The 15,875-nt window shown below is 35.3% G+C and overlaps 1 protein-coding gene across 1 annotated transcript; it reads right to left on the reverse strand.

Annotated features, from left to right (window-relative positions):
- Window positions 1-5,015: 5,015 nt before the first annotated feature.
- Window positions 5,016-15,863, reverse strand: LOC117342066 (general transcription factor IIF subunit 2-like). The gene is made up of 8 exons (XM_033904040.1): window positions 15,756-15,863; window positions 13,338-13,417; window positions 12,193-12,359; window positions 10,506-10,541; window positions 9,873-9,957; window positions 9,467-9,563; window positions 8,309-8,452; window positions 5,016-7,973 (listed from the first exon to the last, which is right to left on the reverse strand). The coding sequence occupies exons 1-8, from the start codon at window positions 15,831-15,833 to the stop codon at window positions 7,851-7,853; spliced, it is 810 nt and encodes a 269-aa protein (XP_033759931.1). The 5' UTR covers window positions 15,834-15,863; the 3' UTR covers window positions 5,016-7,850.
- Between the last annotated feature and the right edge of the window lie 12 nt (window positions 15,864-15,875).

Raw genomic sequence — 15,875 nt, forward strand, 5'->3', positions numbered from 1 at the left:
TATGATTGATGAACGCTATGTTGGGGTTTTATTGATGAACCCCTTAAATTTTTTGTGATTGGTGAACCCCTTGATTTTGTTATTGTTAAAGCTGTGATTTTTGGGATTATGAACGCTTGATTGGTTTTTGATTTAGAAGCCCTTTATTGTTTGTGTGATTGGTGGGCCCCTTGATTTTTTGTTTGATGAAGCTTTGGGTTTTGGGGGTGATTGAGAACCATGATTGTGTGATGTTTAGAACGCTTGATTGTGTGTTGATTGACCCCAACCAATTTAGGGGATGATTTTATGGGGAAAAATTGATTTTTTTATCTGTGATTGATGAAAATTATTTTTTGTGAGTGATGAACCTTGATTTTTTTGTGATTGGGGAACCTTTGGGGTTTGTACTTTAAACGCTTAAATTTTTTGTATGATTGGGTGACCGCTATGATTTGTTATTGTGGATTTGAATTTTAACGCTAGATTGTATCTGTGATTTTATGAACCTTTTTTTGATATTGATGAACCTTGATTTTTATATTGATTTAACGTTGGGGGGGGTCTTTGATTGGGGAACCTGTGATTTTTTTGATTGATGAAAAGCTTGATTGCTTTGTGATTGTGAACCCCTTGATTGATTGTGATGGTTTAAAAGGGTTGATTTTGGGGGATGATTTATAACCTTTGATTGGGATTTGTGTTGATTTTTTGGTATGATTGGAACCTGGATTGTGGGGGAAAACGCTAGATTGGTTTTGATTGAAAGAACGCTTGATTGTTTTTTGATTGGTGAAAGCATGGTTTTATCTGGGGAAACGGTGAACGTTGAAATTTTATCTTTTGGGGGGATGAAAGCTGGTTGTTGGATGATTGATAAAAGCTTGATTGTTTGTGATTAAAGAAAAGCTTTTTGTTTGTTTATTGTTGAACCTTTATTGTGTGGTGATTTTGAAAGCTGTGATTTTTAAACTTGATTGATGGAAAGCTTATTGTATTTGATTTTATGAACGTGGATTGGGATCTGTGTTTTGAAAGCTATGATTTTTGGGATTGGTTTACGCTATTTTTTTGATGGTAACGCTAGATTGGGATCTTTATTGGATGAACCCCGGCTTTTAATTTATTGAAATGTGTTAAAGAACGCTATGATTGTGTGTATGATTGGGTGAACCCTAATTTGGGTTGATGAAACATGATTGTGTGATGATTGATGGAAAGCTTGATTGTTTTGTTTGTGAAAGGCCCGGGGGTGGTGTAGTTTCGAACCCTTTATTTTTGGTTTATTGTGAACGCTTGATTGTTTTTGATTGGGGAACCACAATTGATTGTTTGATGATTGATGAACCCCTTTATTTGTTTGTGATTGAGGGAAAGATGATTTTGTGTTGATTGATGAACGCTTTTTGATTGGGGGGAAAGCTATGATTGTTTGTTTTTTTTTTGAACCTATGATTGGTGAGATTTATAACCCCTTTTATTGTATTTTGATTGTGAACCCCCTATTTATTGTTTGGGGAAAATTTATGAAAGCTATGATTGGTTGTGATTGATAACGCTTTAAATTTGTGTGGGGATTGGTGAACCCCTATGATTTTTTAATTGTGTTGGGTGTGATGTTTTGTAATTGGTGAAAGCATGGACTGGGTGATTGATGAACTATGATTTTGGTGTAAAGATTGATGGGAAAACCAAAGATTGTTTTATGATTGGGAAAGCTGTGGGGTTTGAAAAGGAAAGGGTTCCTGGTTCTGGTTAATTTGGACCGGGTATGTTGTGTTTTTTAAAAAAGAAAAAGTGTTTTTTTAAAAAAGGGTATTTGGTGAAATTTATTGTTTTTTGTGGAAAATTAAAGGCAAAAAAAAAAAAAATTGTTTCCCTTTTTGATTTTTAATTTTAAAAGAGGTTTATGATTTGAAAAGGAACGGGGGGAGTTTTTATTTGATGGCCCCTAAAGAAATTTGGGTTTGTAGAAAAAAATGGGAAACGGAAAATTTAATCTTAAATTTATAACGCCTTTGATTGTTGTTTTGGTTTGTTTTCCTTTATTGGGTGGAAAGGGATTTTTAGGCTCCAAAGATTGTTGGTTTTTGGTGATGAGTGGTTGTGGGGTTTTTGATTAAAGGGGCCAATAAATTTTGGGTTTTTGTAAGCAAGGGTTGTGTGTTGAAAATTTAAAAGTTTGTGGGGTTGGGGAATCCTGGTCCAAGAACGGGGTTGTGATTTAAAAATTTAAAAAATGAAACCCAAAATTTTTAAAATAATTTTTGAAAGGTTAAAGTTCTTAAAATGGAAAAGGTATTTTTCGGGGATTAGAATGTTGAAAGGGGGGGGGTTGAAATCGCAAATTAAAAAATTGGACCAAGAGGGGGAACGTAAAGGGAAAAAGATTTTGAAATAATTTTTTTGTATTTATAACCTATGATTTTTCTTAGAAAGGGTAAAAAAAAATTGGTATCTGGGTTTGGATAAGGGAATTGTATTGTGAAAATTTTGGAATGTATGATTGAATTTTGGGTTAATGCCCCTTTTTTTTAAAAACCCGTAGTTCCCTTTGATTGGGGCCCTATAGGGACTGGGTTTTGGATTTAAGCATGTTTTTATTGGATTGAAGAAGGTTAAGGGCATATTTGGAAAAAATTTTAGCCCTTTTTTTTTTTTTTTTTTTTTTTTTTTTTTTTTTTTTTTTTTTTTTTTTTTTTTTTTTTTTTTTTTTTTTTTTTTTTTTTTTTTTTTTTTTTTTTTTTTTTTTTTTTTTTTTTTTTTTTTTTTTTTTTTTTTTTTTTTTTTTTTTTTTTTTTTTTTTTTTTTTTTTTTTTTTTTTTTTTTTTTTTTTTTTTTTTTTTTTTTTTTTTTTTTTTTTTTTTTTTTTTTTTTTTTTTTTTTTTTTTTTTTTTTTTTTTCCCCCCCCCCCCCCCCCCCCCCCCCCCCCCCCCCCCCCCCCCCCCCCCCCCCCCCCCCCCCCCCCCCCCCCCCCCCCCCCCCCCCCCCCCCCCCCCCCCCCCCCCCCCCCCCCCCCCCCCCGGCAATTACTTTTCAAATTTTTCCCCCAAAATTAAAAATTGGAAGGGTTTTTTTCTTTTCGGTCTTGCCGGGGGGTTATTCAAAAGGGAAAAAAAACCCGGTTTAAAAAATTTTAAAAATTCTAGCATAATTTAAAACCCCTGGCTTTTTAAACCCCTCCAAAATAATGGCGTAAATAAGAAAAAAAATTGTACCCATCTCTTTACAGATTTTTTTCCATTCAAATGAGGCTAACTTAATCAAGAGCTTATCGAAAATGGTAACAAAGACGTAGTCAATATATCATTTAGATACGCTCGTATACATGTATATATGTATGGAGTCTTGAAATGAGAAATTGACAAGTCGATCAGAGCTTGAAATTATACGCCCTCCTTAATTGATATCTAACAATGCTATTCTGATGTTGTTGTTTTAGGTTTTGTTTGTCCGGTTTATGGCCCCGTGGGCAACACGGGCCATTTTGAGGTCTCCATGTAGTAGTTGGTTAGTTGGATAGATTGTTAGTGTGCTTGCTGGGTTTATCGCCCCATGAACAGCCAGGGTCATTTTGAGGTGGCGTCTTCTTGTAGAAGTTGGTTAGTGTGTTGAAATTCAGAACTAGTTTGTGGGACAAAGTTCAAGGTCAGCAGGTCCAAAAATGTAGTACCAATGCAAAGGCCTTATCACAATGTAAACTTTTCAAATATGAAACCCCATCTTGTAAAGTTAACATACTGCAGCCAAGGTAACAAGTTCTTAAAATAGGTCAAAGGTCATGTTCAAGGTCAGCATGTCCGCAATTGTACTAAAGGTAAGCTCTTGTTACAAGGAACACACATACATGTACAAGAGGACCATGGGCCTTAACGGTCACCAGAGTTTTGATATACATTTCATGTATATATATCAACATATTTGACTTATCTAAGAAGGCTACAAAAGCAATATCAGGTATCTGGGCTTCTTGGCTATCAAGAGGAAGTTGTATAAGGAAATTTTGCATATTTAACCCCTGTGACCTTGAATGAGGTCAATGTCATTCATTTTAACAAACTTTGTAGCCCTTCATTCCAGCATGCTACAGACCCAATATCAGGTCACTGGGCTTCTTGGTTATTTAGCATGTTTGACTCCTGTGACCTTGAATGAAGGTCAAGGGCATCCATTTGAACAAAATTGGTAGCCCTTCATCCCAGCATACTACATACCTAAATATTGGGTCTCTGGGTCTTTTGGTTATCAAGAAAAAGTCATTTAAATATTCTAGCATATTTAACCCCTGTGACCTCAAACAAACTAGCCTTTCATCCCAGCATGCTAAAGACCCAATATCAGGTCTCTGGGCATATTCATTATTGAGAAGAAGTTGAAAATGTAAATTGTAAAATGTAAAAAGGCGATCGCAATAGGTCAACTGGTTCTTTGTCTCAGGTGACCTAAAAAGCCCTATCCTGTACGGTTAATATACTGTAGCCAAGGTTAAAGTTTTTTAAAATAGGGCAAAGGTCACAATCAAGGTCAGCATGTCAGCAGCTGTACCAATGGAAAGCTCTTGTCACAAGGACCACATGTGAAATATGAAAGCTGTTTCTAGTTACATTTCAGAGGCCAAGGTGAAATATTTTTTATCAAAGTTTGGTTTGTTTTTTGTTTAACGTCCTATTAACAGCCAGGGTCATTTAAGGACTTGGCAGGTTTTGGAGGTGGAGGAAAGCCGGAGTACCCGGAGAAAAACCACCGGCCTACAGTCAGTACCTGGCAACTGCCCCACGTAGGTTTCGAACTCGCAACCCAGAGGTGGAGGGCTAGTGTTTCATCAAAGATCCTGGTCTAGGTTAGCAAATGTTAATTATGTACCAAGGAAAAGGTCTTGTCACATGGAACACACGTGTCAAATACCTTGGCTGTATCCTCATTAGTATTGACACAACACTGTTTTATAAACTTTAACCTTTCTGACAATGCTGATGGTTAATCAAAAGCTATCCTTGACTTTGTCCTGTTGAGCTCAAAAACAAAACTAGATTACAAAGATTGTTTTGTCATCTTTTAATTGTCTCGTTTTAAAGACAAATGCACCAAACATACAAAATCACTACAATATTCATGCGTACAAAAGATTCATCCACTGAAATGTAAAACTAATCTTCATTCTCATTCACCTGAAAATTTTCATTATGACAGGAGACAGAAAACACAATCTTCCATCAATTAAGACAAGCTTACTGATGTAACAAAGGCATTGAAAGGCTCATCAAAAAACATCCTATTACTATACATGTATGTATATATCTAAAGAAAAGTAAGTCTCTGCTTTATAAACAAATAACTCCATATCGTCAAAAAGTCAGGTCATATAATATGTATTTCACAATCTCATCTCTTCACTTTCAAATTATTATCTGAGCTATCTTTGAAGTACAGTTTTCTATCAAGGGAGTGCAAACTTTCTTTTGAAAATATGTTCACAAAATACAATGTATATAAAAAACATTTACAAAATGTTCTAAATGACTATACAAACACATCTTGAAACTACAGATAAGACAGGAAAATCTGACCATTATAATTCCCAATGTCAGATTAGACAGGTTAATCTGATATCATACTAAGCGTGTCAGTCTGGACAGGTTTATCTGACCAATATTATACAAGTATGACAATACTCACTCTCCTCTGTATAAACACGTACAACAATACTCGCTCTCCTCTGTATAAACATGTACGACAATACTCGCTCTCCTCTGTATAAACATGCACAACAATACTCGCTCTCCTCTGTTTAAACACGTATGACAATACTCGCTCTCCTCTGTATAAACATGTACGACAATACTCACTCTCCTCTGTATATACATGTACAACAATACTCGCTCTCCTCTGTATATACATGTACGACAATACTCGCTCTCCTCCGTATATACATGTACGACAATACTCGCTCTCCTCTGTTTAAACATGTACAACAATACTCGCTCTCCTCCGTATATACATGTACAACAATACTCGCTCTCCTCCGTATATACATGTACGACAATACTCGCTCTCCTCTGTTTAAACATGTACAACAATACTCGCTCTCCTCTGTATATACATGTACGACAATACTCGCTCTCCTCTGTATAAACATGTACAACAATACTCGCTCTCCTCTGTTTAAACATGAACATCAATACTCGCTCTCCTCTGTATATACATGTACGACAATACTCGCTCTCCTCTGTATATACAGTCGACTGTACATGTACAACAATACTCGCTCTCCTCTGTATAAACAGGTACGACAATACTCGCCCTCCTCTATATACAGTCGACTGTACATGTACAACAATACTCGCTCTCCTCTGTATATACATGTACAACAATACTCGCTCTACTCTGTATAAACATGTACAATAATACTTTCATCCCTATGCACATGTATATACAACTTACCACTTACACTTGCAATATAAACATACAAACCAGTAATATCCACATGCAACACATACTTCCCTCATATAACTGTGTTTTCATAATACACATATTAATGATAACTTGTATTCACCAATTTTTTCCCCATACAATCTTGTATTACTGACTGAATATGCCAAAAACAGTCAAATAAACAGCAATAGTGACATAAGAGCCTCTTATCAGGAAATACTGGCTTATTTCAGGATATCAAAATAGAAATATTAATTTAATTCTTACCGTCTGATATCCTCTCTCTATATATATTATAATACTGCAACTAATGTGCACTAAATATTTAAAGGTTATTACGTGACAATTTTGATATCACAAATTTTAGACCTTGATATCAGCCCTTGGCTGATGTAATATTACCCCTTGGCTGACGTAATATCAGCCACAGGTGACGTAATAACAGCCGGGTAACGTCAAATCACCCCATGCCAGGTGACGTAATGTCAGCCCGAGTGACGTAATATCAGCCCAGGTGACGTAATATCAACCTGGGTGATGTAATATCAGCCAAGGTGACGTAATATAAGCCCTTGGCTGACGTAACATCAGCCACATGTGACGTACTAACAGCCGGGTAACATCAAATCACCCCAAGTGACGTAATATCAACCCGAGTGACGTAATATCAGCCCAGGTGACGTAATATCAGCCTGAGTGACGTAATATCACCTCAGGTGATGTAATAACAGCCAGGTGACGTAAAATCGGCCCAGGTGACATAATATCAGCCGGGTGACGTAATATCAGCCCAGGTGACGTAATATCAGCCAAGTTGACGTAATATCAGCCAGGTGACGTCAAATCACCCTGGGTGACGTAATATCAGCCCAGGTGACGTATTATCAGCCCAGGTGATGTAATATCACCCCAGGTGACGTAATATCAGCCGGGTGACGTCAAATCACCCCGGGTGACATAATATCAGCCCAGGGGATGTAATATCAGCCTGGTTGACGTAATATCAGCCAGGTGATGTAAAATCACCCCGGGTGACATAATATCAGCCCGGTTGACATAATATCAGCCACAGGTGACATAATATCAGCCGGGTGACGTCAAATCACACCGGGTGACGTAATATCAGCCCAGTTGACGTAATATCACCCACAAGTGACGTATTATCAGCCCGGGTGACGTATTATCAGCCCAGGTGACGTAATATCAGCCCAGGTGAAGTAATATCAGCCCAGGTGACGTAATATCAGCCCGGGTGACGTAATATCAGCCACAGGTGACGCAGTATCAGCCGGGTGATGCCAAATCACACCGAATGAAGTAATATCAGTCCGGGGGACGTAATATTAGTTAACTGTTTGATGGTATCTATTACTGTAGCCGAGTCTCTGAGAGTTGTCATCTGTTTGATGGTATTTATTACTGTAGCCGAGTCCAATCTGTCACCCATCTGTGGAGGCCTGTTCCTTGTAATGTCTGTATTCTGGTTTTAATTCCCACATATTACGATGAGGAGCCTTCATGTTATATGTGCAGATCTCCTTCAAAATTTCCTTTAGATACGTCTAAACAAAAACAAAAACAAAAAACAATCAAACAATATAATATATTCCAGGCACAGGTTTAAACTTTTGATCATCTCTGAAAAAAATTTATACTCTTCTCAAAACTTTAATTTGATTTCAATTCCTTTTTTTTTTTTTTTTTTAATTTTCTTTGCAATTTAACCCAAATGATATCTCTAGGAATACCATGCATCTAATAAAATGAATTTATATAAAATAGATTTAAAGAATAAATAATTTCATAATTTCGACACCATATTGTTGTTCATTATAGCTACTGGCTTAACGAAATTAATTTGAAATTTTCTGTACAAAAATCTAACATGATAACTTACGATGGGCTGTTTTGTAAGAGTAACCAAGTCCTTTACATTGTAATACTGATGTTTTTCAAATGCATTGAAGAGCATGTCCATAACCTTGTCTTTGTCGGCTCGTAGCCTCTTTCCATCATTCTTCACCTTTTCATCGTGCATTATCTAGGGGAGACAATCCAGGATATTACATCAAAACTCCATTAAAATATCATTAAACTCCATTAAAATATCATTAAAGTGTCCTTAATTCTGCAGATTTTGTTTACTCCTTCAATTGTCTCATTAGCATCTTTATTTGTTTCATCAATAAATATTTACCCGGCCTATATGAGCTTTATTCTTGTTTTACAGAATTTGAAGTCATTTCAGGACTATTAAGTATAAAGATGTTTACAATTGACTACGCTTGTCATTTCTGTTTACTGAATAAGGAAAGCAGTAGGATAGATCTATGATAGCAATCTCACATTACAAAAACACCTCACATTGACAAGAGAATGTAAGGTACATCGTTTTTAAAACAATTTGGTAAAAATTGAAATATAATAAGTCACACAATTGTGGGAACGACATTTTTTCCTGATAATAATTTTTTTTAAAGCAAGGTTTGATTAAATGGGAAGAGAAATTGATGAAACATTTGATTTTTGTTTTAATAATATGTATTATCATTTTTACTACATGTAGTTGTGACAAAACAGTATTTCAAAATATATTTGTTTCAGCACTATGCCACTAACCACAAGCTACAACCCAAGTGTTCTCAGTAGAACTAACCACAAGCTACAACCCATGTGTTCTCAGTAGAACTAACCACAAGCTACAACCCATGTGTTCTCAGTAGAACTAACCACAAGCTACAACCCATGTGTTCTCAGTAGAACTAACCACAAGCTACAACCCATGTGTTCTCAGTATGTATTGATTGGTTTAGTAATACTTAAGACTCATTGACTCAGACAGTTACCAAATTCCAGTAACCTCCCCACCTAAGAAAACATTAGAGGTATCAAGAGGCCCAATGGCCCTCACTGTCTCCAGAGTTCTATTCTAAGAAATCGGGACTAAATTCACAGAGGGATGAAAACAATAAATGACAATGGAAAAAGGGTAATTACATTAGGTCACTTGAGACTTCATCTCAGGTGATCTTAAAAGTTGGATGATTATACTCACATTGAATTTGTGGTTACTGACAGGTTTGTAAGACGTTACGACAGTATCGATCTGTATGACCTCTCTCCTTGGACGGTTGGTAACCTCCGTATGCAGTCTATTAATATAAAATTATGTATCAGACATCAGACACAATAAAAATTTCCCAGAAAGAATTGGGTATTCAGAATTTTTTTGGATTGGCAGTATTTTTGGGACTAAAATATTTGAGTCTTGACTCATCTATTCCTGCTGGACTTTTTTTTAGAGTACCCACAATATCTCTTAGTATTGGGTTTCATCAAAAGTTTAGAAATGGTGTTTTGGAAGCGAATGAAAAAAATTCTATAAAAGTTACAGACTTCTTGCACATTCGTCATGTTATTCCAATTTATTCACTTTAAATGTGAGTCACCTTCTAATTTACCTTTTTAGGTCGAGATATTTGTGATCTTTGATCAATGGTGTACATTCTGCCCGCTGAATTACTCGGCCCTCCAGGGCAATTTTCTCTGAAAATAGTCATATTTCTTTTGTAGCAAACAAAACCAACAACATTATTTAATCTGCTAGATTAAATCTTTTTTGCATTTTATCTTTCTCAAAACAAAAGCTTAAATGATTCTCTTCATTATTTAGGCTCAGAAATTGTTCATGAAAATAAATTCAATATTTCAGCGATCGTATAACTCTGATGTTCTGAAGATGATACTAAAAAAAAATTAAGATCTAAAAGTTTGCCAAAAAAACCCAAAGAAAACTGAATCGCTAATTATGATTAACCAGAACAGAGAATAAATTATCGCTGATTATGATCAATCAGAACAGAAAATATAAATTATTGCTGATAATGATCAATCAGAACAGAGAATATAAATTATCGCTAATTATGATTAATCAGAACAGAGAATATATAAATTATCGCTAATTATGATTAATCAGAACAGAGAATAAATTATCGCTGATTATGATCAATCAGAACAGAGAATATAAATTATCGTTATTAATGATTAATCAGAACAGAGAATAATTAAGATAAAGACGGACTGTCTATAAATACCTGTGGGCATGGACTCAGACTTTCCCGCTTCTCCTTCTACAATAAAATCCAAATCATTCAGTCTTTGTATGAAAGAGTCATCTCCCTTGTCTTAATTATCACTGCTACAGTACAATCTAAATTATCAATAAGTTTCTCTTTAACAAATAACTTCTGTACTGACAGAATTGACTTGTACTGTTGACTGACAGAAAAATTCCACAAATGGTACCTGTAGCATTAATTGTCATCTTATTGTTAGGCATTGAGATAAAAGACCCATTCAGACATTATACAGTATTGAATTAACTAATATGTAATTAAAAGGACATTCCTTCGTTTAAATAAAGTGTAGGTCGCCAAAATGAAACTTAAGGAGAAATATATATTTTCCCAAGTAGTAAAAGTTACAATCTTTACATTAATACGGCAGATTTACTCTCAAGGAAAACCAAAATGCTTCAAGTATTAAATCATAAAAATTCTCAATTTGGTCCCAAGCATCACTAATCACCGCAAAGACTGACAGTATTTGTGTATGAAACGTCTTTTTTCTGTACATTTAAGCATTACTTTTATAACTGGTCGGCCCAAAAACTCATATCATTCTCATTCAGGCATAGATTTTGTTAACAGTAAATTTGCAAGTTTCTGATGTCTGAGGGAAGGAATTTCCCCTTGAAGTTATTAGTATCCTCTGTCAAAGGTTGAATAAACAACAAATTTTGATGTTTTTATCTCAATTAGAAAATGGTTAAAAAAATGTTTGATTATATATAAACATAATTAATACATTGTAGTGCCTAAATACCAGAAGCAAAAATTCACTGATACTGTATTGTAATTATTTATTAATTCATTATAAACACAGCCATGATCTGCCTTGGCAGAAAGACAATTTGTTCATTTCAACAATAAAACCCTAATCGATATCAAGTACAAGTTTACCTTTTGAGGTAGGTAAAGGTCATTAAGTACAAGTTTACCTTTGGAGGTAGGTAATGGTCATTAAGTACAAGTTTACCTTTGGAGGTAGGTAAAGGTCATTAAGTACAAGTTTACCTTTGGAGGTAGGTAAAGGTCATTAAGTACAAGTTTACCTTTTGAGGTAGGTAAAGTTCATTAAGTACAAGTTCACCTTTGGAGGTAGGTAATGGTCATTTAGTACAAGTTTACCTTTGGAGGTAGGTAAAGGTCATTTAGTACAAGTTTACCTTTGGAGGTAGGTAATGGTCATTAAGTACAAGTTTACCTTTTGAGGTAGGTAATGGTCATTTAGTACAAGTTTACCTTTGGAGGTAGGTAAAGGTCATTTAGTACAAGTTTACCTTTGGAGGTAGGTAATGGTCATAAAGTACAAGTTTACCTTTGGAAGTAGGTAATGGTCATTAAGTACAAGTTTACCTTTGGAGGTAGGTAAAGGTCATTTAGTACAAGTTTACCTTTGGAGGTAGGTAAAGGTCATTTAGTACAAGTTTACCTTTGGAGGTAGGTAATGGTCATAAAGTACAAGTTTACCTTTGGAAGTAGGTAATGGTCATTTAGTACAAGTTTACCTTTGGAGGTAGGTAAAGGTCATTTAGTACAAGTTTACCTTTGGAGGTAGGTAAAGGTCATTAAGTACAAGTTTACCTTTGGAAGTAGGTAATGGTCATTAAGTACAAGTTCACCTTTGGAGGTAGGTAATGGTCATTAAGTACAAGTTTACCTTTGGAGGTAGGTAATGGTACTTGAGAGAATACAACAAGGTTCTGGTTACCCAGCCCTGTGAGTTTCATCTTGTGTTCTTTAGGACATGGCTGCTCTCCCGGTATCTTCTGATTGGCAAGACTGTCATTCAGTGTGAACACAACATTTGGTTTCTGATCAGGAAACCTAAAATAAGAAAACCACAAAATCAGTATTTACACCAGTACTTCATAAGCATGGCCATTCAAAGGAATGGAATGTTTCCACACACTGACACTCTCTTCATTCAAACGATTTGAAAAAAAATCCTCGACTAAGAGAAGTTGACTTTCTAGCTCAATATTACTATAGACATCCATGGCCACTACCTAAAGCATACTGAAGCGAGAGTCAGAAATTCAGAATCATTCAGACTATTTAGCAACTTAAAATTTTCTGATTTACAATAACAAAACAAAACATAAATAAATATTTGTCCATATCCTAAATTAAATTTCATGTAAAGCTGGATTCCGAAAAAAAAACTGTAAACAAAAATCGTCCAACAAAAACAAAATAAAGAGAGAAAAAGAATATGACTCATACACTTACAGTATCCAAGATATCTTTGAAAGGAAAGATAAAGCGTCTTCAAGCAAGAAATCTGGAAACCTGCATCCTACTTGATACGTACGGTCATCTTGTGTTCTTTAGGACATGGCTGCTCTCCCGGTATCTTCTGATTGGCAAGACTGTCATTCAGTGTGAACACAACATTTGGTTTCTGATCAGGAAACCTAAAATAAGAAAACCACAAAATCAGTATTTACACCAGTACTTCATAAGCATGGCCATTCAAAGGAATGGAATGTTTCCACACACTGACACTCTCTTCATTCAAACAATTTGAAAAAAAATTCCTCGATTAAGAGAGGTTTACTTTCAAGCTCAATATTACTATAGACAACCATGGCCACTACCTAAAGCATACTGAAGCGAGAGTCAGAAATTCAGAATTACAGTCAGTACCTGGCAACTGCCCCAAGTAGGTTTCGAACTCGCAACCCAGAGGTGGAAGGCTAGTGATAAAGTGTCAGGACACCTTGACCACTCGGCCTCCGTGGCCCCGAAGGTTTAATGGTACTAATGTCATGTCCTAATAAGGTAACAAAATTACCAACATACTTAGAGGTTGTTATTTTCAGCTTCCCAACATCATTATTTCCTGAACTTTTCTTCCACTTTTCTGACAGATACTTCGGTACCTTAAATAAAAGAGGAGAAATATTACTCCACAACATATATAGCTCTTTCCCAAAACATGAGTTATGTCCCTTGTCACACCGCTCTCTAAAATCTACTGCGCATGTGCTGCAGGAGTGTCATTCATTTCCGGGAAGTATCACTTTGATTACTTTCAGTTTTAAGGTAAATATACATTGTCATCCATAAATACTATATTCTTTGCAGAAAATATTTTTAAATCAGCAAATGTCATTCAAATGTTGTGTATCATATTTTTGTCTATGAATCATATATATAACCTCTTATGGTAATGCTTTTAAAGTCTACGCAGATATCGTGAATACGGTTACTGACGATCAAGTTCAAATCCTCAAAATGCAACATATTTTGGTAATATTATGGCTTTTTAGAAATATAGTTAATTTGAGAGCATACTTTCACAGAAAAACATATTTTAAGGAATAATGTTATGTTATGGTACATTTGAAAAAAATAAATAAATTGAATGCTTTAATGCATTTTTGGAATATTTTGTAAAATGGGTTTCTGATCCACTTGAAATACAATTGAATTTCAACAAGACAAAATCTTGAGTGTGTATAGTTTTATATGGATGGTAGTTAATGTATGTAACTATTTCATCAATAGTACCACTCCATATACCGGGTATGTCCTTCAGAATCTGTGTTAATAGAATCCAGGGCTCAGAGTGGCACCTATTTTAGTGGCCATGGTGCCTTAAATTCACCATTGGCGACCAGTCACTGACCTATAAGGTGCCAGTGCATGGCCACTAAAAAAGATGTGTAAATTTGTGATTTGGTTCATTTTCAAATCAAAGGCTGCAGTTAATGCTAAAATGGCGTTCACATTAGAAAGAAGTTTTACTGATCTAAAGAATTAAAAGATTGTTTTTTATAAATTCAAGACAACTATGCCAGGCGACTAACTTTTCCAATTGGTGCCTAGATTTTATAACTTGGTAGCTTAAAAATATCCACTTTGAGCCCTGTAGAAGATGTAGAATACATAGTAAGTTTTCAATGCCATTTCACATTCTTCATTTATGTTATATCACTTCTAAGGGATTCTAACTTGTCTCAAAGACTGCCATATTTTGTTCATTCTCATTCAATTTTACATTCAAATATTTGATATTAATGCATTTCTTCATCATCACAAAATTATATGTAAATGATGTATGCATTCATATTCTTAATCCTTTGCTTTATATGATAAGATTTAATTGTATATAATTACACAACCAATATGATATTTAAGAGTGTGACGTTTGGATGACTGTACACTGTCACCTTCATCAGACTTATGACCAATGTGAAGCATATATATACTAGCACTGTCTTATATGTACATGTAATGTCCAAAATAGTAAAAGATTTGATCTACATTTGTACTCTGACAATGTTTCGTCTTAATCATGATCCTATTGACACCAAGTTTGAAAATGGTGTGTCGAAATGGTAAAAATAAAATAGAATCAAACAATGCAAGTGTACGAGACGATATATAATATACTATATATGTACTGTAATCGAATCGGCAACACTTTGTTTGTCATAGAAGTGCCAGAGTCTGTGAGATTTAATGAACCAATATCTTAGCTACACCAAATGGTGTTGGAGATTTTCACATTTTCATATATTTTCTGTCCCTATAAAAAAACTGTTTTTAGCGCCCCTGTACACCCCCACTTCATCTGCCCCATAATTGTCAACATTGTAATAGAGGGGTTAAGAAGAAATTGTGTCAGGGCAAGAGAAAACTTGCGTTATACCCTACTCAACCCAAGCCAAGCACAGGGACATGTTACAATAATAATACATGAAATGACTAAAAATGTATGTATACAGTAGTGTTGTTATTACTTTTTTTAATCGTTTCATGTATTATGATTGTAATGTGCCCCTATGAGCCAATAAAGACCTCCAGTGGGCGTGACCTAATCTATTTTTTGACTAGTGTGATGTCAGTCTGATTGCTGTTATTAGATGATGGAATGTGCAATTAACTGCTTTGGACGTCAAAAGCATATAAGGAAAAGAAAGCACATGTTTTGATGAGAGAGAGAAAAAGAAGAAGAAAAAAGTGTCAGTGTAGTATATTCTAGATGTTTGTTTGAAAATTGGAATCTTAGGTACATATGTAGGCCAGGGTGTTCTCCTTGAAACTGCTCCCACAGGATGCAAACAGTTTTAACATTGCCGGGATGACTTTTGTGCACTGCTCCCTGACTGACTGCAGTATAACCAGTGGATGATTGTCGGATTGTTTAAATGAGTAAATACGTCACATGTTAAAATCGAACAAAACGGTGAATAAATTAAACGGGAGACACACTTTGACGAGCCAAACTCCTCTTGAAGCTGCCGCAACATCCACATCTTTAGGAACGTGTGCCCGTTCTATGTCTTGCATGGTGCCGCTTTTGTGTATATATGTGTGGAACTCTCCTGTCCT

The sequence above is a fragment of the Pecten maximus genome, chromosome 14 (assembly GCF_902652985.1).
Source record: "Pecten maximus chromosome 14, xPecMax1.1, whole genome shotgun sequence".
Classification (NCBI taxonomy): Eukaryota; Metazoa; Mollusca; class Bivalvia; order Pectinida; family Pectinidae; genus Pecten; species Pecten maximus.

Bases quoted from the DNA above. Each gene is read 5' to 3' on its own strand.
- LOC117342066 (XM_033904040.1), bottom strand. From the start codon at position 15,833: ATGCAAGACATAGAACGGGCACACGTTCCTAAAGATGTGGATGTTGCG. The intron at 12,360-13,337 runs GTATGTTGGTAA...TTCTTATTTTAG, and splicing joins CTGAAAATAACAACCTCTAA to GTTTCCTGATCAGAAACCAA. The intron at 9,958-10,505 runs GTATTTATAGAC...GACTATTTTCAG, and splicing joins GTCTGAGTCCATGCCCACAG to AGAAAATTGCCCTGGAGGGC.